Source organism: Porites lutea, chromosome 9 (genome assembly GCF_958299795.1).
Source record: "Porites lutea chromosome 9, jaPorLute2.1, whole genome shotgun sequence".
Taxonomy (NCBI): Eukaryota; Metazoa; Cnidaria; class Anthozoa; order Scleractinia; family Poritidae; genus Porites; species Porites lutea.
This window is the reverse complement of record NC_133209.1, coordinates 28,243,879-28,265,944: the sequence shown is the minus strand read 5'-3', so window position 1 is coordinate 28,265,944 and position 22,066 is coordinate 28,243,879. Positions and strand designations below refer to the sequence as shown.

The window sequence follows — 22,066 nt, the reverse complement described above, 5'->3', positions numbered from 1 at the left end:
CCCCAGACAATTCGCCCCCGACAACTAGCCTCCAGTATACAGTAGCACCTAAGTTAAATATCTTCGAATCGCTCGTTTAATAAATGAACTGTCTTCAATCCCTTTCTAAATGTCTAGTTGTGTGAGTGACTCCCGCCCCTTGAAATTGTTATCTTAACTAAAGCTAAATACAGTGCAAGTTTGTGATTTGAACCCTTGAAAAACAAATTCTTATGTTAACTAAAGCTATATAAGTTTGCAGATGGAATCGACTTTGTCTTAAGCTTAAACAAGTTCTAAATGATAAATATAAGCTAAAAAAAGTTGTGATTCGAACCCTTAAAAACAAATTCTCATGTCGACTAAAGCTATATAAGTTTGCAATTCAAAACTGAAACTGGTTTCTCATAGAATTCGATATGAAGTAACATTTTTTTGGAGGGTAAAAGTGATTTTAGGCGTCAAAGTGAGGTAGTTGTGGGAGGCTGGGAGTGCTTATTTGATTATGAAGGGACAGTGTAGTTTCAGTCTGTTGAAATGAAGTGGTGGTTGTGAAAGATCTTATCAATAGTCAAAAACATTCTTGTACTTCTTTCAAGAGTTGTTAGGCTTTTTGTTTAGAATATTATTGTCTTTTGGCTATTTTTTATAATAATTGTACGGCGAGAACGTGGATAAGGGAAAGTTCATTAACATTTGGAGACGGGGGTATGAAGATGTTTGGGAGGGGCTGAAATTTTGGGTGTGTGGGATTGGGGGGCTTTGAAAAATTGTTGAAGTCAAGGGGTTGGGCATAAAATCTGGCAATAAAACTAAGAGCCTGATTAAATGAGTCGGACTGGCACGCTTTGCAGAGATCTCGGCACCCTTAGTTAAACACAACAAGAATCAACTTTGCAATTACATGACAGCTGAACAAGGCCGGTTAGCTGGGATCCCAGTATTATGATGCTGGGATCCCGGCTAGAAATTTTCCAAGTAATCACCCTTGCCGGGCAGCTCGGCAAATGAACAAAGCAAGAAACAGAACAGCGGGTAACACACTGCTCATGCGTGCTGCTTCCAATCTCTATATGAAAATGGCGGCTCCGGGCTGGCCTGGCTCATTTAATCAGGCCCTTACTGTGAGTTGTATTGTCACGCAGTTTGCACATGAAAGCTTTGGAATTTGCTGCTAATAGTTTCATAGTTCGTGTATGAGAGAAATTGACTTTAATCTTATTAACCCAAGGGTTTTAAAAATAATTGTCACGCATGCAGTTTGCATGTGTTTATGTTAGACTTTGCCCCTTTTACAGTTCGAACGTGAAAGGATGCAACTGCCACGCAGGCTAGGATGCAACTTGTTTACCAGTTCATTTTGCTCAATAAGATTTTAAGAAATCACCTCCTTTCCAAAAACATGCAATGAAATGCGTCATTCAATGTTTAGAGTAATAGGCTGACATCAATTATTAGCTCCAATGAAATTATCAAACTGCCAAAATACTTTTTATGTGGCCACTCATTGTATGTCATTCTCCTCATATCTCATGCACAATTTCACAAAATTTTGCACCATTGCGTGACATCATCTTTGGCTCTTGACAACTGAGGGCAAAAATAAAACTCTTGTCAAAACTCTTGTCACAATTCAAACTCTTTTGTCAAACTCTTGGCTATAAGCCAAACCTGTCAATTCCACAGTGTGATTTTCAATGTTTAATACTACCAAAGATTAAAAAAATATTCATTACTTCTAAAACTCCAACAACATATAGAGCAATGAATGGATAGAAATAGCAAAAAAATTAACCCTGCTAAACAAACAAATTATCGTAAGTCAAAAAACAGGGCATGTTTCCTGTTATATGATTTTGAAATGTCACTCCTCACGAATGCAAACACATGACAGTAAAAACGAAAATCGCTCAAACTCTTGGGTGTGATCCAAACCTGTTTTAAATTCCAAATATTTTGACAGATTTAATCCCTGGATTTAATACTTCCACATTTCTGAAAAAACCAGCCGGCTTTTATGTGACGTGAAAAATACCATAAGCTTCAGGTTAAGTTTATCTTCTCCTCCAAATTAAAAATTATCCCTGCATTGCATTAACATGTTCATCGCTTTCAGTAATTTCTTTGTGCCTCCACTGTTGGGAATTGTGTTTCTTTGTTGCAAGGTTTTTGAGATCTTTAAAGTGAGATCAAGTACCCTGCTAGCAGAACTTTCTTACCGGCATGCTTTTTACCTTGTACGAGTTGGCTTGTTTACGTTCGCACATATTGTGTGTCTATTGCAACTTTGAATCAAAACAAGCAACCCAATTACTCTATTTGGGCAACGCCCAAACAACAAACAGTGCAACTTCCAGACATAACTGATTACTCTACTCTCTAATTTCCTTTTTGGGTGCCAGTATATGCTAAAAACACCTAAATCATGGCCTGTTTACAGGGTGATGTTTCATTTCATCTTTTAAGGGAATGGGCAGCTGGATACAGGCCACTACAGATGCCAAAAAAATATTTTCCTTTTGAATCTAGCACCAATAATAAATTATCTGAACCAATTCTATGTGTAACCACATGACTGCAATGTCTGCCCTTTATTCATAGCACAAAATAAATGCAATAGAGTTGGTAGTGGGGAGTTATACTTTATGTCCGTAACACTTTACAAAGTTGAATTTGAAGGACACATACCTATGTACATAAATGAAATAATATTAATAAATAAGCTACTTCTGACAATAATAACTCATTTATAATTGTTATTATTGAATCTCAATAGCAGTCAATTTACACTGTATATTGACATGTACACTTACATAGCTCATGAACTCATGTGATCTTCCTGTTGCAAGGTTAAGTCAACCTGAGCCACTGGCAAAATTTTTAATATTTAACGTACAATGTATTTGTTGAAATCAAAACCAAAGTTACATGTAGATTGATCTTAACATGGACAAACTCCTAATGAAGGTACCTAGCAAGTACAGCCTTTCTTTTTTGCTGCCTTATCACTCAATTCTTACTCCTCCGTAAAAAATAGATAAAAAAGACTGCTTACAGTGTGCCAACAAACGTAAAGTGTGCTGAATAGATTTGAAGCAAATTTCAATGTGAATCAAGGAACACTTAAGCTTCCTAGATGGTATTTTAGAAGAATGCATACTATATTGTATTACAACCTGAATATAAAAGTTTTCTAGCTCAATTTTCTTGCTTCTCTATACAAGATATAATGTACACTGTAACATAACTTTTCACATACACCAGAAAACCAATTGCAGCAGCTTTAGGGATTGGATAATAGCTTAAAAAAAAAAGTTAAGTCCTTTTTTCTAAATGAACTTGCTTGATGACAGAGTTGTTGATTTTCCACTCCAGTCTAGGCTGCGTCAAAAAATTCCACAAGATTTTGTAAATCATAGTTGTCCAGTACTTCAAGGAGGATTGGAACCTTGCTTTTCACATTCATACCCTAGGAAAAAAGAAAAATCTCAGCAGGCGCAGATTCACACTAGTTGCTACCTTTTTATGGAAATCGGTCACATTTTTCATAATTATATAAAAATATTAATAATAAACACACTTTCCAAGCTGAAATCTTATACCCTGTCTGAATGACTCAGAAATCCAAAAAAATTTCCTGGGGGAGCCTACCCCCAGACCCTGCTAGCTAGAAGCTTGTGCCTTCGGCACTCATTTAGGATATCAGTCAGTATTTATCCCAGATCTGCCCCTGCTCAGCACAAGTTAGGAATGCCTGAAAAAAGATTGTTTAACTTTGCAGTATCAATATCATGTTCAGCAAATTAATACTGAGATAGGAAGAGAACAGAAATGATGAAATATTAGGAAGGGATATGAGTCTTAATTGGAAAAGGTAAAATAAAAAATAAATAAATCTTGAGCTTGGGATTAGAAAGTTGAATTTAAGAAGGATCACTTTTGCCATTAAAATCTTACCTTAAATTTGAACTTGTCAATATACAGATCAGTAATCATGCCTGGCATTTTGTTAAGAAAAAAAGGAATGAAAAGAGTAAACTGTTACCACTTTTAAAATTACACCCTAGAGATGACCCCAGGGAGGAATTAACATTGCAACACTTCAACCTTGGATAAAATATGGCTTGGTGAAAACTCTAAGGATCCACAGAAGATGTTGTTGACAACTGCCCAAAACTCATGACTGAAAGAATAATATACTAATTAAAAAATACATCATCGTTTCGGACCAAACTCTACCTTTATAATTTGTTCATAATGTGTCATTTTCGTTACTGTTCCTCCAGATGGCATCACTGTTTAAAGTCTGATAGTAAAAAACTGTCCAGATAGGTTGCATGAACGAGCACTTCATTACTTGTACAGTGACGAGTCTTCACAAACTAACCCTCTTTTTGATCGTATTGGTTACAGCCTTGTGGATCAACGTATCCAGAACTTGTTAATTATTGTATTTAAGACAATAAACAATATTATCCACCTGAATTATCTGAGAGACCTATTTAGATTAAGTGACAACATCAAAACCCTGAGAGGGGTTAACAGGCTGCAAGTAACGAAACCTAATACGTCTTGTTATGGCAAGCACTCACAGTAAAGTACTCTGCAGCTATTACTTGGAAAAAGATTTCTGGTACCTTAAGATCCCTTATTACATTGTCAGTTTTTAAAAAAGCAGTCCACCAGCTAAGATTCTAGCTAATTCTCAATAATATCTACATTCTATTATGCAATTAGGCTTTTTATTGTAAATAGCTATCTCACTGTGTATAAGTTTTTGGACTTCCCTTTCTTTCTCTATTATTTTATTTGTTTGCTTTCTTTCTCAGCTTATTGGCATATTTTTGCTAGAGGTCTAACCAACATCATCAAACCCGAGATTAAATAAAGGTTCATTCATTCATTCATGATCATTAATAAATGTCAAGGATACCATAAAGTCTTTCCAAGTGGCAGGGCTGTTTCTTGTATTCAGCCTGAAGATTTTCTGCATCATCTACATAAAAAAGTGATAATGAAAGATTGAAGAAACTTAGTTATCTGTATAAGAAAAAGGAAATAGAATAAACAACACAGACAGTAATGATAAGGCATGATAACTAAGGATGGTTTTCACTAGTGACAGAGAGTAAAAATTCTTAAAATATAAATTTTAAAAAGAACATATGACTTAGACATAAGTTTATAGTGGTGGCATCAGAGTAACAATGGTCAGATCATTTACAATTTCTTCTGACTTCACTTATAACTCTGTTGCTTGAGTTCGCGAAAATCGGATCATCAGAGTCACTATACCAGCCAAAGCAGAAGAAATCATATTTAAAGCCAATCACAGTGCTCTTTCTCACATACTGTGACTGAATTATTCATACAGTTCTACAGCTCCTCATTTCTTGTGACTTCAACAATCATTCTAGTTTGAGCCTTTCTATGGGTATTTCCGATGAAATTGAAGTCAAAACGATTGATTAATTGAAGAAATAAGGATTTTCAGATATTTAAGCAATGATCACATTGCCTTTCTGATCAAGGTTGACAATGCATCGGCCACATGAATCTAACAAAAAGCGTAAATTATGCACATTAAGAGTCATTTTGATTGTTAAACCTATTACTATTTTTATTATTGTTCATTTTCCTGTTTCTGTCCTCATGACTGTAATCCCTCAATCTCGTTAGTAGCATTACCAAGTAAAAAAAAATTCTAGATATACAATGACTGGAAAACCCCATGATTTGATGGAAAACACACTAAATCACACATTCTTACCCAGAATCTGTTGATATTCTGGTGCAAAAAATCCAATGTCACTCTCATGCATCTGTAGTTCCTGAAAAGGAATCATACAAAATGATTATACAATCAGGCAGTTTTTTCGTTAACTTTAACAATATTTTTGCCTCAAGAAAAGGGGAATTTTGAGCCCTATTCCAGACAAACTGCTATAAAACCACATGCTTCACGGTAGACATACCTATAGCCATTATCGCCCATATATGACAGTACCCTTTCCACAGGGCTAAGATACCTTTTGACAAGGTAAAAGGTAAAGGCACACATGAGCCAAAGGCCCACATGGCCAGAGCTTATCCTGGTTTTCTTTAGCATGAAGTCTGCCTAAGAGTATTGCTAACCCAGGGTTGTCACTAAGGGCCGGGGGCCGGGGATTTCCCCCAGCTACTCAGAGCATGGACCCCGGCTACTTTCGTCGTTAAATTAAAACAAAAGAGCAGACCTTTGAAACACACAAAGGCTATCCATCAAACTAAATGCAAGTTTCATCTGCAGCAGATTTAAGTAGTTTTAAAATACTTGTGTGCAAAAACTAAGAAATGTCGGAAAAAGACATCTGACTTAGATTTGGTACTACGCGCAAAAACTCTCCGTTCGCGAAACGTCAGTAGGGAGTTTAAGCAACGACTACGGCGACGGCAACGAGAATGTCAAAAAAGCAATAGGTTTATTGAGCAAAACAACTAGTTTGCATGTGCATCACGCTTTTTTGTACATTTCTTTGCCGTTACTGCACGCTACTACGACGTGAAAATGCCTAGTTTCACGTTTTATGGATGACGTAAACAAGCATCAACAAACATTTCTTTCTCTTTCTAAACTTGAGTGCGGTCCCAAAGAAATCTACTCCAGGGAAATTGGCCTACATTAGCTATTTTCAGCGAATTGAAATAAACGCGACAAAGTTAGAAAAAACGCCAATTCATTTTAAAAGTGACGTTTTCGCTGCCGTCACCTTTGTCAATGCTAAAAGTCCCTAGTTTCACCGTTTGTGTCGGCTTTGTGTTGAAAATGTCGAAGAAGTGGCAAAGGAATCTGCACTCTTTGGGGTTGGGGCGTCCATGACTGCTTGCAACTTCCCCGGCTACTAACAACAAATACCCGGCAACTTGAAATCTTAGTGACAACCCTGCTAACCCCCCCCTCACCGAGTATTGCTACCCCCCCCCCCCCCCCCCCCCTGGACGGGATGCTGGACAGGATGCTAGTCCATCGTAGGGCTATCCCAAGTAGTATATTGCCAATACTTATTTATACACCTGATTGAAGAGAGATAAAGTGGAGTAAAGTAAAGTAAATTAAGGAAACAATGCAACAGCCAAGGCTTGAACCTTGGACCTCCAGATTTGGAGAACTTTCGAGGTGTTAACCATTCTGCCACACACGCCTCCACACCTTTTGATAAAAACTAGTCAAAATTACAACACAGCTACATGCAAACACCAACCTTAAGACCTTCTATTAGCTGGACCTTCTTGGCCAACAGGAGCTGATATTCCAGTTTGGGATGTATTAGGTTAAGTGTGTGGACAACAGAATCTTCATTGAGATCTACAAAATAACGAGGAAAATTAACAGAAGCTGAAAAGCCCTCAAATCCACAAACTCATAGGTTGTACATTCAAAAGCCCACATGGTGAGAATAGGAGTGTTGTAGACGCAGTTGTCTCACTTAAAATTTTCAGTTTCAGTGGCACTCTCCATGATAACATTCACATTCTACTTTAGCCATGTTTCAAACAACCACATTCTATCAATACCAAAACTGACAACATCACAGAAGTTTAAGAATTAATTGTTAAATAAAAGTTGCTTTAATATACAGTAAGTAGACAAACCATAAGATATGTTAAGGTTAATCTTTCTCTTTGTTGCTTCTTTGCTAAGAACATCCTTGAGAATTGATATTGTTGAGATATTGTCTGATTTAAAGATGGCTTCTCCTTTCCTATAAATAATCAAACAATCATACAAAGATTATTAATTTTATCCTTGCCAGTATTGTTGTATTTGTTATATTATTTCTAATAAAAATATAATAATAATAAAATCAGCATCAGTTGAAATAAATGTTAAGTGTCAAAATCTTCTAGAAGAGCTCAAGTTCTCAAAGACACTTGGGAGATGGTTTCATTCCTTCACCGTGTGATATGCAAGTTTCTATTAATAATTTATTAGCATTTGTCCCAGTTGCATCATGAAAAGTACTAAACAATACAGTACTTACTTGTATTGGCAGTCCAACTGAGTGTCAAGGAATGTCGACAGAAAGTGAAAACTGACTTGCTCTCCCGCTGGAGTTCTATAAAAACATGTTCAGCAGTTGGTAATAAGGAATTCTAGCCATTTTAGAGGTTTGGAAGTCAGCACAAAGAAGCACTTTCCTCTAAGTTATTTAAAAATATCGTCAGCGTTCATCTAGCTGGTAGTTAAACCCAGGGCTACCCACCACTCCTCAGTCTGGTATTGAGCTAAACAGGTCAAATTCTAGTAGTATTAATTAAAAGTATATTTATTAATCACAAACAAACCTGTCAGGAACCTCTGGAAGGCAGAAGCAGACCCATGAATGAACTTCAGCAAGACTGAAATGACCCATTAACTTCAGCATGTTCATTGGCCTGATAATTAAAAATATTTACAGTCAATATATATTTTTCAACTATTCTTAGCTTATTTGAGCACTCCAAAATAAGAGGAGCAATTAAGGGTTGGCACTGCATGGCTTTCTGTGTGAAAGGTTCCACGTTCGATTCCCAGGTGTGACCTCAAATCCTTGTTTTGACTTCTTTCCTTTCAGTGTAGCTTTAAGTGCAGTGTACCTTTAAATACCTGTAAAACAGAGCACCGAAAGAGAGAGGGGAGTAAAATGAGCACACTGCCATGGGGCCTCAGGTAATAGTCAGATGATGACTATTTCAATTACCAACTTGAAATAGGGATCCCGTTATCCTTTTTAGTACCCTTTGTCCTACTGCTTGAAAATTTTACTTACAAAACAAGTGGGTGCTTATAATTTACTCCCTTACTCCAATCCTGTGTGAAAGCAAGGCCCAATCATAATAATTACAACAGGGAAAACTGATAGCTACTTTTTTGTGCCCTGGAATGACTGGCATCTCTCTTCATCACATATAAAAAAAAAAGCTCAAACAAACATACTAACTAAAATCTGAAATGTAATACCAATTGTGAACTTTGAACAGATGATTGTTGGATCAGACAAATAATAAAAGAATTTCCTTGACTCTAAACAATAAAGAGACTTTCTGGCACTTTTCTGACGACTTACTTTGAATCATCAAACACATGTGTTCTTTGGTGTAATGACAGAGGTTTGATGCTGTACTGACGAACTTGACAGGTTTTGGGTTGGATCCTTGGTGTAATGTATGCTTGCAAAGTGCCATACTGCCCCTCAATTGACCTGATCTGAATAAAAAGTATAATACGCATAATGGAACTGTGCATCATAGTCGTTTTGAGGAGAATGCAAAGAGAGATCCACCACACTCTTGAAGACTGAATGTATTGGGTTCCAGGCCAATGTAAACCTTTTTGCCCATAATAGGTGCCAAAGAAAAAATTATCAATGTTAAAGAAATTTAATTTTTTCTTGCAAAATTCTACCTAATAAACTGTACTATTCAAACTTTCTAACACAAAGGTTTTATTTCTGTAGTAGCATCATACAATGATGAATCATGCTACTATTGAAATAAAACCTCATTTTATGATTCTATCCTCAGCTTTAAAGGTTCATTACAATGAAAGATAATCTTTCCGTAGCATGCAGTCTAAAAGTACATACATGTATTCTACAATAGGACCAGAAGCCTAGAGTATTTCACAAACAAGATGGAGCTGTAGCCAATGTCCCAAAACACTAAAATGGAAAGATAATACATTGTAATATTAAAGGCCACCTTATTCTATCATCAAAATAATTATTAATTTACTAACTACCTTTAATTCCAATCTTGTTGTGTTTGCCTGACATCGGTAAGTTGCCAAGAGAAAGTTACCATTCTGAAACGAAATGTACATGTATAAACAAAAACAAATTACATAAATCTAGACCTTCAACACATTAAAGAAAGAGCAAAACCATTCATTCTACATCCATAATATATTAATTCTTTTATCGAAAAGTGTTTGGAGCATAATAGCACAGACCTCAATGTCACAAGCACTGTAGCTGACCACTGCTGAGTTTTTATCCACATCCAAAAGATCAATGGGAACATCACTCTATTGATAGAAAACAAAAACACTTTGATCAATAGCTAATTTCTCCCTAGAATTTTTTAATTTTAGATATTAGAGCGAAGGCAGAATTGTGTAACAAATATGTGATTGCGGTTGGTGAATGATAAAGAACAAGACTGGCCTAGATGCAGAGACCCTGGTTTAAAAATACAAGACTTTGCAACAAACATTTACAACTCAGAGAGGAGAGAAGCCTACCAAAACAAGACTAAGAGACTCGTCACAGATTCTTAAAAATTTCAAAATCAGATCATTATATTTTCCCAGTACCTAGTGAATAATATATTGTACCTTGCCTGGTTCCTCGGTCTTAACTATTTCTTGTGGCCTATGAAATTTGGGTCAATGAGCAAATCTCCCACTTAATGCCACAGTTACTAGTGATTGCCAAAATGCATGACCAAGAAGATCTCAGAAGATGCAAATATACAGGGACTATGCAAAGTGGTACCCAGAAAACTGTGGTCCCCTGATATGATTATTAAATTATAATAGTCAGCATTCTACAGCTTTATATACATGTAATATAAGAAACAAATTATTCACCCACAAACCTGCAATAAGACATTATCAATTGGAACCTGCACTTCAATACTCAGTGTGTAACTTGCATCATCTCTATTCAAGGCAAATTTGTCATTGATTGCAAACTGAGGAATTGCTGACAAGGCATTGGCTGAATGTGCCGTAAACTGGTATTTTTCTCGTTCTTTCAACACCTTCTGCTGAAGGGTCTCTATTTCCAGTCTGAAAATAAATCATCTTCCTCTCAGTTATGGCATTGCTTATTGAAATACATTTCCTATTCTTAAGTCCAGTGTGCTTTTTATACATTGTATTTTAAAATTAATTACTAAAATGTAAATTAATTTACATATCAGAGAAACCTACATACCATAGCCTCCTACTAATATTTATTTTGCTACTTTTGGGTATACAATTATTGAACTCACATGTATATTATTCTGCGTAGTGCTGTAAAATAAATCAGAATGACAGGAGTAACTGTAATAACTCCTTCTTTGCCCCTTCCCGTACCCAGCCCCTTTTACAATATTACATAACAGTGACGACTTCACATAACTCACTGTAAATCTTTTGAGGCAGTGATGAATTCTTTTAGTTTAGTGTGATGCAATATGCCATAAGGAGAGAGCACCTCAGCTCTTAAGCCCCAGATGGACAAAACACCCAGGTGAAAAATTTGAAAACTATCTTAACATCTTATAATATGAAGGCCAAAGGGACAGCCCCACCATCCAGAGGTCTTGACATCATAGAGACAAGAAATGTGTATATGGCTACTGATATCGTTGGGGTCAATAGAACTGTCTACAACAAAGAGGTGTCCACTGTAGAAGTGCTGTTTACGAGAGGTTTAACTGCACTTTGGCTTGTATGTTAAACTGTATCATTCTACTAACCTCAGGTTGTCAATTCTGGCCTGCACTTCTTCACTGATTGGTTCCTGGGTTGCAGTGGTGGGCCCTGCCTCTTTCTGCTGTGGTTCTGTTGTCAGACCTAACACCCACCCAGCATATGTGGCAGCTATAACCTCATCATAACCAGATGAACTCACACATCCACCGCAAATAGAAGTAATGCTTTCACTAATGGCCTGAAGTCAAATCAGTTCAGTTAGTTTGTATGCTACATAACAATGATTTCAAAGAAATCCCATGTTTTTTATTTCCTTGATTAAGTACATTTAGGTGCCTCCTTTTTTCACCTTTAGCACCCCAGACTGAGGGACAAAAAATCACATCCATGACTGGCCATTCACAAAACCTGGATCAGCATGGATTGGATCATCACCTACGTGAAGCACAGGGGTCGATCTAGTCCAGTTCTTCCCCTTGCCCCTTCCCCCGCTCTCTCCCCCTCTCCCTCTCTGTCACACAATGCCTTCATCTCCCAGTGTTGCATGACAGAGAGAGAGGGGCCAGAACTTGACTAGGGTTGATCCAATGATTGTCTTGGGGAGGGACAATAAAGTCTTTTAAATGAATTGACCTGATACCTGTTTAAATCTATGGACTGGCTCATCCATTTCATCGAAGCCATAAACTTCAACTAAGCCATCATCACGTCCAACAAGGACATCAGGCACACCATCAGCAGTTATGTCAAATGTCTCTAAAGCCAGCACACCTGTGAAATAAATGCAGAATAAAATAAACACTTTGATACATAAAAACACACCATCTTGCCCAGGAGTATTCTTAATATAATATACTAGTAATAACCAAAGTTTAGGAAGTGTGGGTGACAATGATCAGAGGTCCCAATGCTTTTGCCCCATCACTGTGCTTTGCATATATGTTTCACATGACAGATGGTCAAAGCATGCATGATCAGATTACCAGGGGTGGAAGGTCAAGACGCTCATGATCAAATTGCGTTCTTTGCATTCCATTCATTCTTAGTGGAAGTCCAAATGAATGCTGGCTACATACATGCGACGCATACGTAATAACAACCTGGAAATTAGGATTGCGGACTCCTATTGTCACCCACAATTATTATTCATTCAAAATATTTCTCCATTTCTCACTGGCTAAAATCCCACAGATAACTAATCATAACCAGCTACTGTTGACCAAATAATGGAATAATTTTGCAATATGTGAAAAGTAATGTCAATTCTACAGCATAATCACAAGAAAACTGGAAAGTTAACCAAGAAGACCTGGGACGAGGTTGAGTTGAAGAAAATGGGTGAACTATTGGCTAAAAACATAGGAAGAACAACAAGAATACAACTCGATGGACAACATCCACTATTTGGAGAACATTTGCAGAACTATTAAAAACAACATCTCTAGACTTGTCTATAAACAGGCAATTGAAGATGAACTTAATATCAGTGGAGGTAGGCATGACTTTTAGCTTGTTTTTAAACTAGGAATTATTTTGAACGAATAATAAAACCATTATTGAGGTTGGCTTTCATATCATCTGAAGACTTACGGAGATCTCAGAGGGTGTTATCTGCCGAGGCTGATTCTCAATCTCCATAATTTTTCAGATGACACTTAGCCAATAATTGTTAAATATCATATTTTTTCAAAAAGATTTTTAAAAGAGGATTGCATTTCAAATAACAAATTCAGATTGATAAATGCAGTTAATGTCTCAAATAAAATGCTTTAGATACACATTTTCACCTTGACATATTTTGAATGACCCCAACTTTAACGTGCCTTAAATATAAGTATCATACTGTTGATCATTAAGTTAATGTACTGCATGAGACAAATCCAAATTAAGGGGGGAGATGCTACCCTGAATAAAATTGCTTATCAGTGCATGTGTACCTCGTAGGTCTATACCAGTTTGTTAAAATGATCTTTAATATTGAATTTAAAAAACAAAATGTACAGTGTACCTGTAACACGAATGCCAACAAAACACTACATACCTCCACTTTGTTTGTCATTAGGAATTTCCCACTTGTGATTAGGTGAATGCCTTCAAATTGAGAGACAAACAAACAACATTAATTTTTTGAGGGTGTTCCATTTAATCTTATGGCAGCCCAACAAAGAAGAAACACAACACACAAGGCTTTGGTGGGCAAAATTGGGCAGAGAATTTAAGCAAACAAGAGTTGGATAGAAACTCCTAAAAAGCTGACAGTGCAATTTTTGAAAAAACTGTTGGCTTATTAAGGTGATTCCCTAGTTTTGCACTGCGCTTCTCTTACTACGCATAACAAGATGGCCGCCGTAAAAAAGAGCATGTGAAGTAATGTTATTAAAATGAAGTCGACTGAAGAGAAACGCTATTGGAATTTTTGCTTGCTGTTGTTTCTTCCCGAGGTGAGACTCAGTGTGTTGGGAATCTGCATAACGTAAGCAGTACATGTGTTGCTGAGTTCGACCTCCTCTCGGAGAACCTCGATAGTGGATGTTTAACTTGTGCTTACTCACTTTGATTTTCATTTAAACACTTTCTTTATCACATTGTGTCCTAAATGTGATATCTCGATGTAAATTCTGTAAAAACGGATTTTTTAATACTTTCTTCCCCCTTTCACATACATTCTATTTTGAAACTCGCCCCAGTCCTCTTTCAAAAATCGAAGAAAATGCATTTGGTGCGCACTTTCTGCAGCTCTACCGCAAAAACGAGTACGGTGACCCCCATTTTTTATTTCATGATTTTAATAAGGACAGTGCTTCCTTTCAATGAGAAAAAAATTGGCACAAATCTATGTTCAGTTTTTTGGCAATTTTACTAAATTGTACGGATTGAGCCATCACGGGTCGAAAAGCGCGCGTCCAATTTAATTCTACTTTGGAGCATAAAGTAAAAACAAGGGCATTAAAAGGCATTTTTCTGGTACGTAAGTGGATAAACAATACATTAAAGTCAAATTCTGTGTGATGTCACATGCATCATCGAAAAAATCTCTCCTTTTTGTATAGTTTTGGGCTGCGCGCGGTTTTTGTAAAAGGGTCCTAAATAGCTGTATTTGTTAGCATTGTGACGTCAAAACAAGCACGGTGACACCCACTTTTTATTACTTTTTTATCACCTTCTTGACTTGTTACATCAGTGTACCAAGTTTTAGTTAAAATCTATGTTAGGTTCTTTTACTATGGAATCACCTTAAGAAAGCCAGTTTAATAAGCTTTAATTTGATATAGGGTTTAGGTATCTGAAGTTTAACTGGAACACACTACATATTTCGTGATGAGACACCCCTTAAGATAATATTCTAAGAAACTGCCTACCTCCAGACCCCTCCCCAATCCAACATTAACACTAACTTCTTACTAAGAGCAAAATATTGGCTTAGGGGAGGGGTGGCTGGGCATGGCAGAGTTTCCCAGAATGTTATATTGATACAAACTCTTACCGTCCTAACTGAATCAAGCCTATTTTGCCATCAGATGTTCCATATAGAACCTCTTCTCCAGATACACCTAAAATGGATTTAATTCTTGTAAGTATAATATCTACATGTATCATGTAAAATCATTTGACAGCCTCAAACTCCAAAAACCTGTTAACACCAGAACATTGCACCTTTGATATGTGAACCAACTAAATCACAAAAGCAGCAACAGTATATAATAATGGCTAGCTTATGTGTTCTTATCTTAACTGAAATACAGTAGAATTTTATCTTTAATTAATAAGCAATGAATTGACCCAATGAAATTGAATACAAATTAGTCCTACCTCCACTACCATTGTACAGAGCAAGAACTTGAGGAGGGCCCGCAACTTCAACTTCATACAACAAATCAGAATCCTAAATATCAGGAAGGTAAGAAAGAGATGCTGATTAATCTACAGGACATTGTGTTTTCACACAACCTTGGGTTCGCTGTGTAGGAGATAGGGTGTTTTTTTTTTTTAATGCAAACCTTTTCTTACTTTGATGCTTACTGTTCATAGGAATTTTTCATGGTACGATTAATTATTTTCAGGGCTTCTAATATTTCGCGCGGTCGCAGACCCGCGAAATTCAGGTATTTCCGCGAAATCCAGCGAAATTCCCCAAAAAATACTGCGAAATCCGCCAGAAATATTTCCAAATACATGTCGGCAAAACATATTTAATACTTATATTGGCTATTAGACCTGTTCTATTCACCCAAAACGTCCAAATTTACCTTGAAACTTCGTCACTGCAACGAGTAAACAACGTCTCAAAACTACCAGGCATTCTTATAGATGAACGTTGGGAAAAACTGGGCACTAACCATAATGTTAACGGCTTTAGCATTCGCTCATTTCTCGAGCGTAGTGTTGTTGAAACAGCAAATGAATATCCGTGTAAAAAAAGGTTAAACAATGCTGGTCATATCGACGCAAAATTGATTGATTTTAGCGAAATTTCCCAAAAAAATCCAGTGAAATCGGCTGTTTTTTACTGATTGAAGTTTCCCCCCAAAATTTCCCGTGAAATCGGCCGATTTTTCTAAGAATTTTCCCTGAAAATCCTTCGAAATTTGACTTTTTTCCGCTAAAATCCCGCGAAATCGACCGATTTTTCCGCGAATTTGCCCCTGAAAATCCCGCGAAATTTTGCTTTTTTTCCGTGAAATATCAGAAGCCCTGTATTTTTAATTTTTTTAAAGTAATAATCTAGCTCCACACTTGTCTTAGTTTTTGCTAAATCAGAAAAAATATTGTAAAAATATTAATTACCTGTAGAACTCTTAGGACCCTGTCTTGACAAGCCAAGACTGGAACTAGTACATCCGCACCTCTAAAATGTACAATACATGTACAGTAAGTATGACAGTCTGTAACCTCACATAATACATAATGGAACCTCCAAAAAATAAAGCAGATATGTTTGGATATATAATTAAAGGAGAGGTGTCCCCTTGATGGAGATAAACAACAAAATGTAGTTAAACACTGACAATGTAAGATGTTCTTTGTCATGAAGAGTGATTACTGATTTAAATAATGATAAGTAAAAAATTATGTAAAATCTAATATTTGCTTACAATTTGAGTTTTATTATTCAAGGCCAAAACATGTCTGAGGCTATGCCTCAAGTTTTTAACTTAGTCATACAACACTTCTGCTAAGTAGTAATAAAACATAAATGATGCAGTAACTTATCTTTTATGCTAATGATTGCTCTTAAAATTGATTCTGATCTTACTTCTTAGTGGGTAAACAAAGAACATCAGTGATCTTATCCCCAGATAAATAGTAGTTTTCGTCTTTGCAGTCACGGTAATGATTGTAGATGTAGTTTCCACAAAGGAAAAGATCAGCTCCACTGACATACCTAACAACAAATAAATAATGGACTTGCACTTCAACACCTACCCTCCTGCAAGTTTAAAGACCTCAGAGAAGTTTTGGGCATGAAATTTGAATCAAACTTAGTGCAACAATTTAAAGAATGAAATAAAGAAAAAAACAGATTATTACCTTATCCTTTAAATTCACCCTTAAGTTTGTCTAACAAGCAGACTTGATTTATACAATGTATGTATGTCAAGGCAGTTTAGATGTCAATATAAGAAATAGTTCAGGAAGAGGTTCCACTAGTTTTGGAACAAGACACTTGGGTAGAGTTGGCTAAATATATATGTTACACGTCAAAATTATATTCAGGTCAAAATTTCTCAACCTAGGTTGATTCTCAATTTCCTTTGTCTCCTAGCACTATTAATCATGAATTAGGGCTAGGAGAAAAACAAAATTGAGAATCAACCTTATAGATTAAAAAATTTTAACCAGAATTTCACTTTGACCCATAACATTATACACATAATATGATTTCTTCATGTAAAGAATGGGATGTTAACCTAGAGAACTGTTCAATCTCAAATTTGTCTTATTCACAAATTAAAATAATTATGTACACATAATTCATAAAAAACACTAGGGACAAATTACTTAGATAATCCTATAACCTACATTGGGAAAATAGAGCATGCAAGCTAAAGAGGTCTACTAAAACTGCAAATTTTCACCTTTTATGGTACAATCCACTTAAATATTTCCCACAGCATACTAAATGGCACTTACCAATAATAAGAAACGGCAAGCCAGATCGTGCATTTTTTTTTTTAAACTTTAATTTAGATCTCCTTTTTCCAACAGTTTTAACTAAAAACCCACAACTACCAGGCAGTTGTAAAAAATGGTAAGCCCCCTTAATTCTAATACTGGATTTACATACATGGACTGAATACTTTCTGTCAGATTGGTATCAAAGCCCAAGAACTGCTTTCCTTTTTTAGTATAACCACGCACTTCAGCGCCAGATGCTATAAACATTTTTTCTTGAGATGGACCATCTAGCCCACCTAGCTGCAACTTAGAGATTGGTGCTCCAGGAAGAGTCTTGAATGCAATCTGTATTTTTAAAATGAGAGCATATATAATTACATTGGTTTGTGAATACTGTCTTATTCTAGGAACTAAAAAACTGTAAATACAAAGTTTAGTTTGTTAAAAAATGAGCAGTAGGGGTATTTATTTTTGCTGATTACCAAATAAAAAGCCCCAAAGGCAAAATGACTGAGCTAAAGGTTATAGTTACAGTAAACTCCCATTATTGTGGACACTCTCGATGGGACTGTGGTTCAGCGTCCATAATAGCAAGATTCTGATACTGGAGAAATTACATTTATATGTATATCGTCTCCAGAACCAATTGCAGTACAGTGTTTGCATTGCAACTTTAATTTCAAACAAAACAAATCGTAACAGAACAGAACTTGCATTTCTCTTTCGTTCACCGCAAGCTGGCTTAGGACTAGCAATTGCAGTTATTTACAAGATTTATGGTGTAAAGAAATTGTTTTTTGGAAAGACTAGACAGGGTGCAAAGAAAGTCAGTTTTACAGCCTGCCATTCGGGCAAGCTGTAGCTAGCATGTACTAGCCCACAAGTCATTTCAACTAGCCCCAAAACCCTTTTTGATTAGCAGGATTGATTACAATTTTCCCTCTGTAATTTGAATTTCCCCCCCAAAAAAACAACACTTCCCGTCGGGCAAGTTAAGAACAAAAATCACTATCCCAATAGCAAAATCCACTAGCCCTGGGCTATCGGCGGACACGACTTTCTTTGCACGCCGCTAGACCACCTCATTCATATCAGTGGAAGTGCAACATCCTTAAAATAAGAGGAAAGGAAGAAGGGCTCCCTAGTAATGATGCGCAGAAGAAGCGCAAATTAAACCAAAGTGACAAAGGTGAAGAGAAAAAGAGGAGGAAATAAATTGTGTACTTGTTCGCACTTTAGAGTCGCAAATATTCATGACGATCGGAATCAACAGGTATTTTTTGCACAAATGACATCATGTGCCGTGCATTATGGTGTCATCTATCATCCCTTCCCTATCAATTCTCAATATTTTGAAGATGTAAGGGGTTGACAGCCCAGCTCCCCAAGGGAAAAGTGACATATTTCCAGTAGTTACTTGCCTTTGCAATCAACAGCGGGAGAAATATTTCTGCAATATTGCAGGGTATCAGTTACTCAATGGCAACAGTTATTAAATGTTTACCCTCTCTACCACTATACATACAGTTATTGCTTCAAAAACTGGTACCTAAAGTGGGAACTACTGCATGCCTACAGTCGGCGACAAAATTGTTGAGACATTGTACTTAAACAGGGTAACTTCAGAGAACAAAAGAATCCGCACCCCTCCCCTGTCCCTTCCATTCAAAGTTGGGGTGTTTGTTGTTTTCTATAGGTAGCTAGAACAAGGGCACAACATTGCACAGAGGGGATGGGGGAGGAAAGCTATATTTCCTCCTTTTGAAGTTAATAAAACGTAAAAAAGCCCAGTTTTGGGCGAAGTGTCTCAACTCATTTTGTCGGCGATTGTAGGTTGAGGAAGTGCCTATACATCTGGTGCCCAGTTTTGGAAAGGTGGATAGTGCTATCCAATGGATAAATCACTATCCAAAGGATAGCGTGATTGGTTTTCATAATACTTATCCTATGGATAGCAATTTATCTGGTTGATAGCGCTATTCAACTTTTGAACAACCAGGGCCTGGTCTTGGTTGTTCAAACGGGCAATTGTGCCTTCCACCAGATGAATCACCATCCATTGGATAAGTATTGGGGAAACCAATACTGTGTTAACCGTTAGATAGATTTTTACCCGGGTGGATAGCACTATCCAAAATTTGAACAACCAGGGCGTGAACAGCACCCATTTCATTTAGAGGCTGGCCGGCAGTGCACAAGATAGCAAAATTACATTTTATATTCTAAATTACCTGGGAAGTGGTCTTTTTCATTCCAAAACATGTCAATACTCCATCTTGATCAGCTATAGCAACCTATAAATACATTTGGGTTGCATAATGGATAAATTTAGAGTAGGAGTTCTAAAGATCTACAGTTTACGCTTAATTTGAAAATTATTTTAAAATTTTTCACCTTCTGCGCACTACGTTTTCCTCCACTAGACAACAGCTTCATCGTCTTGGGAGAGGTCACACCAACCTGACACAGAACGAAAAGAAGCCGTTGAAGATGAATTGAGCGAATATGGTGATTCGTGACGGTTGCTGCATCACCATGGAGGATATAAACACACACACACACACCTGCAAGAAGTCCAAGCGGGTCAGGTTTAACTCCATCATCTTGAAAACGCAATAAATTTAGTCGCTTTCCACTGAAAGGTCTAGTTTTACATTGCCAAAAAGAATTGCAAGCTATTAATATCACATTTGGAAGCAAACGTCAGTGACAGACGGATCTAAATCGATAAAAATCAGGACAAAAATTCAGCTGAGAAGAAGCTTTCAAGAAGAAGTAACTTTTGGTCAGCGGAGGAAAAGAATGGGTGAACAGATACTTCCTTATGTAAAATACCACCAATTATCAAATTGTCAAATGTGACGAAAGCGTGCCAAATGATACAAATATGCGTTTATTTTTTAAGATATTTAGAAGCTAGGATTTTGCGATATTTAGAAAATCTCATTATATTTAGGAAAAATTGTGATATTTAGAATTTTTGTTTTGAAAAAAGAACTGAAATCATGTTTTTTTTTAGGAAGCTACTCCTAGGGCAAGGGCATCAGTGAGTGCCGTAATCAGATTCAGCAATATTCTTCATTTATAAAATATGCAATATGGCATGGCTGATGACTTACCCTCTGAGCCACGCACAAACCAAACCCGGTAGTGTCCTGTTTTAGAACACTTTAGACCTCCAGCACCTAATGGTCTCTCACGAACTCTGCCTGCATTGAAGTGCAGTACCCTAGTCTTCTTGGAGGCTGAGGGGTACTGTGAATAAGGTTGACTTTATGTGATTTTAGCGTTTTGTTGTGTGCTGTACAAGAACATGAATTGCGGAAATTTGCGGTGCCATTTTAGATGACAGGCTATTTTGTTGTGTTTTTACTGTAATATTTATTGAAATGAAGACAGACATTTTTTAGATATTTAGAACTTTTTCGAGATATATAGAAAAAAAATCTGGAATTCCGGGAAACATATTTAGGCGATTTTTCATGATATGTGTATCTAGACCTGGTGCAGAAGCCCTGTCAGTGTTCTTTGGACTAAGCGTCATGTTGCGACCGTAAATAAACACCTTGGTACCGTGGCTCATGGGGATAAAACACTTCCCAGAACCTAAAACACATCCAAGAATCCAAAATATTTTCCCAGAATCCAAAACATATTTGGATTCTGGGAAGTGTTTTTGGATTCTGAGAAGCGTTTTTGGATTCTGGGAAGTGTTTTTGAATCCCTGGGACGTGTTTTGTCCCTACGAGCCACCGTACTACCTTGAGGATGCGGATCAGCAGGCTAGAAAAAGAAGGGAGGTTTCTAACCGAACACTGGTTACCTGGATCTCTCAATCGAAAGCGAAATCCAAATTAATGTATTTGGGTCGAAGAGAGTTTCTGTATGGATTTGTGTCACATCGGGAAAAAATTCCGTACCCTGATTTCAAAATTACAGATCCTGATTTTCCATTGAAAAGTGTCCTGCTTGGGCATCATTTCTAGGAAGTTAACTGAGTTAAGCCCGATTTCTTAGAAAAGCAGGAAACATCAATGTTTGATCCGGTCGGTGGCATGAAAGTAAAGAGGAGTTAGCAATGAAAACACACGTAGCTACACGTGTCACGTAGACCACCGATAACTTTCCTTGGTTGAGTACAACCTTACTGACGCTGAGGTATATTTAGCCGGAGTGGCAGGCGTTTGAAGAAAGTTTTTGCACAGAGGAAACGGGGGCGTTAAAAAGCGCGAGAACGTGTTTAGGGACTTCCTCTCTGGCCAGACCGTATTGCGTATCACTTTCGTATCACTTAATAATTACTACATATATACGCTTATCTTCACTTCAAATACTTTCAGGTTCATGGACAGCTTAAAAGATACTTAAATTACCATTAGCCTTGGCCATCATTCAAATATGTGCAGCCCAGCAGACCGCATTTGTCTCCCGTGTCAAATACAATCACGTTTGCGAGCAGATGTAGCTAACTAGAAGTGGCTTAAAACTATTATTTTTGTTACAACTTAACCGTACAAACAAGTTGAA

At 36.9% G+C, this 22,066-nt stretch overlaps 1 protein-coding gene across 1 annotated transcript; it reads right to left on the bottom strand.

Moving 5' to 3' along the window:
• Positions 1-2,840: 2,840 nt before the first annotated feature.
• Positions 2,841-20,289, bottom strand: LOC140948122 (BBSome complex member BBS7-like). Its single transcript, XM_073397349.1, has 23 exons — positions 20,104-20,289; positions 19,934-19,999; positions 19,771-19,833; positions 17,709-17,884; positions 16,677-16,805; positions 16,208-16,268; positions 15,233-15,305; positions 14,907-14,973; positions 13,464-13,513; positions 12,063-12,193; positions 11,467-11,660; positions 10,597-10,789; positions 9,950-10,024; positions 9,740-9,802; positions 9,066-9,205; positions 8,305-8,394; positions 8,001-8,075; positions 7,612-7,721; positions 7,221-7,324; positions 5,750-5,810; positions 4,913-4,975; positions 3,937-3,977; positions 2,841-3,448 (listed from the first exon to the last, which is right to left on the bottom strand). The coding sequence occupies exons 1-23, from the start codon at positions 20,140-20,142 to the stop codon at positions 3,356-3,358; spliced, it is 2,157 nt and encodes a 718-aa protein (XP_073253450.1). The 5' UTR covers positions 20,143-20,289; the 3' UTR covers positions 2,841-3,355.
• Positions 20,290-22,066: the final 1,777 nt, after the last annotated feature.